This window comes from Oxyura jamaicensis, assembly GCF_011077185.1.
Source record: "Oxyura jamaicensis isolate SHBP4307 breed ruddy duck chromosome 33 unlocalized genomic scaffold, BPBGC_Ojam_1.0 oxy33_random_OJ68521, whole genome shotgun sequence".
Taxonomy (NCBI): domain Eukaryota; kingdom Metazoa; phylum Chordata; class Aves; order Anseriformes; family Anatidae; genus Oxyura; species Oxyura jamaicensis.
The window spans coordinates 1-1,791 of NW_023305021.1; the positions used below are offsets into that span (position 1 = coordinate 1).

A 1,791-nucleotide genomic window follows, 5' to 3' on the forward strand; every position below is an offset into this window, starting at 1 on the left:
GGGGGGGGGGGCGCTCCCGGGGGAGGGGGTCCCGCTCCCGGGCAACTTGGCGAGAAGTTGCCCCGCGCGGCGCGGCGGCGGCTCCATCCCGGCTCCGGTTACATCACCAGCTCCAGCACCGGCTCCGGTCCTGGTTGCATCATCGGCTCCGGTCCCGGCTCCGACACCGGCTCCGGTCCTGGTTGCAGCAGGAGCTCCGCGCCCGGCTCCAGCCCCGGCTCCGCTCCCGGCTCCAGCCCCGTCCCGGCTCCCGGCTCCGCTCCCGGCTCCGTCGGTGGCTCTGCTCCCGGTTCCATCCTGGGCTCCGCTCTCGTCCCCTTCACCGGCTGAAGTCCCGGCTCCACCCGCAGCTCTGCTCCCGGCTCCGGTCCCGGCTCCGGTGCCAGCCCCAGCTCCATCACCAGCGCCGGTCCCTGCCCCAGCTGCGTCCCCGCTCCCGGTCCTATCCTTGGTCCCAGCCCTGTTCCCGTCCCCATTCCCGTTCCCGTCCCCGTTCCCGTCCCCATTCCCGTCCCCATTCTCTTTCCTGTCCCCAGCCCTGTTCCTGTCCCCAGCCCCATTCCTGTCCCCAGCCCTGCTGCCATCCCCATCACTGCCCCCATCCCCATTCCCTCTGCTCTCCCCAGCCCTGTCCCCATCCCTGCCGCCAGCTCCATCCCTATCCCCACCACTGCCCCCATCCCCGTCCCTCCCCATCCCCTCTCCCAGCCCGGTCCCCGCCGGGGCGTGAGGCTCAGCGGGCGGCGGGGCGCCGTCCGCCCCCCCGGCACCACCATCGCTCCCAAGGGCGACGAGGACCTTCTGGCGCTGGCCGCCTCCCGGCTGAGCCGCAGGAAGCGGGTGGCCGGGGCGGCCGTCGGCGTGGCCATGGTGCTGGTGCTGCTGGTGGCCATCCCGCTGCTGGTGCACAGCTCCAAGGCGGCCGCGCACTACGAGATGCTGGGCAGCTGCCGCATGGTCTGCGACCCCTACCCTGGCCCCGAGCTGCCCCCCGCCTCCCCGCCACCCTTCCTGCCGGGGGCCAAGGGTGAACCGGGGCGCAAGGGCCGTGCTGGTGTAAGGGGCCCCCCCGGGCCACCGGGACCACGGGGACCGCCGGGAGAGCCGGGCCGGCCAGGGCCACCGGGACCGCCGGGTCCGGGTCCCGGGGGGTACATCCCCTCCTTCTACAGCCCCAAGATTGCCTTCTACGCCGGGCTGCGGAAGCCCCACGAGGGCTACGAGGTGCTGCGCTTCGACGACGTGGTGACCAACGTGGGCAACTACTACGAGCCGTCGAGCGGGAAGTTCACCTGCCCCCTGCCCGGCATCTACTTCTTCACCTACCACGTCCTCATGCGCGGCGGCGATGGCACCAGCATGTGGGCCGACCTCATGAAGAACGGGCAGGTATGGGCCGGGACCCCCAGGCAGCTCCCCCCCGGTGCCCCGCTCGCCCCCGGCCGTCCCCTTGCCCTGTTGCAGCCCGGCTCCTCCAGCCCTGCTGCTCCGTGCCTTGCCCTGCCTGGCCCCTCCAGCCCCGTTCCCGCTGCCGGCTCCCCCCATCCCCGCTCTCCCTGCCTGCTCTCCTCGCTTCTCCATCCTGGTTCCCCTGTCTTGGTTTTCCCATCTTGTTTCCTTCCATCCCAATTCTCCCTTTCTGGTTTCCCCTCACGCTGGTTCCTCCATCCCATTCCCCCATCCTGGCTCCCCCCAGCCCCCCACCCCCAGTTCCCACCATCCCAGTTCCCCCGTTCCATTTCGCCCATCCAAGCCCTCCACCCCATTTCCCCACGCCGATTCCCGTCCCCA

At 71.8% G+C, this 1,791-nt stretch overlaps 1 protein-coding gene across 1 annotated transcript; it reads left to right on the forward strand.

Moving 5' to 3' along the window:
* Positions 1-666: 666 nt before the first annotated feature.
* Positions 667-1,409, forward strand: LOC118158590 (complement C1q-like protein 4; the record flags this gene model as incomplete). Its single annotated transcript, XM_035313258.1, has 1 exon — positions 667-1,409. A coding segment is annotated over exon 1 (542 nt), but the record flags the coding sequence as incomplete, so codon positions are not given.
* Between the last annotated feature and the right edge of the window lie 382 nt (positions 1,410-1,791).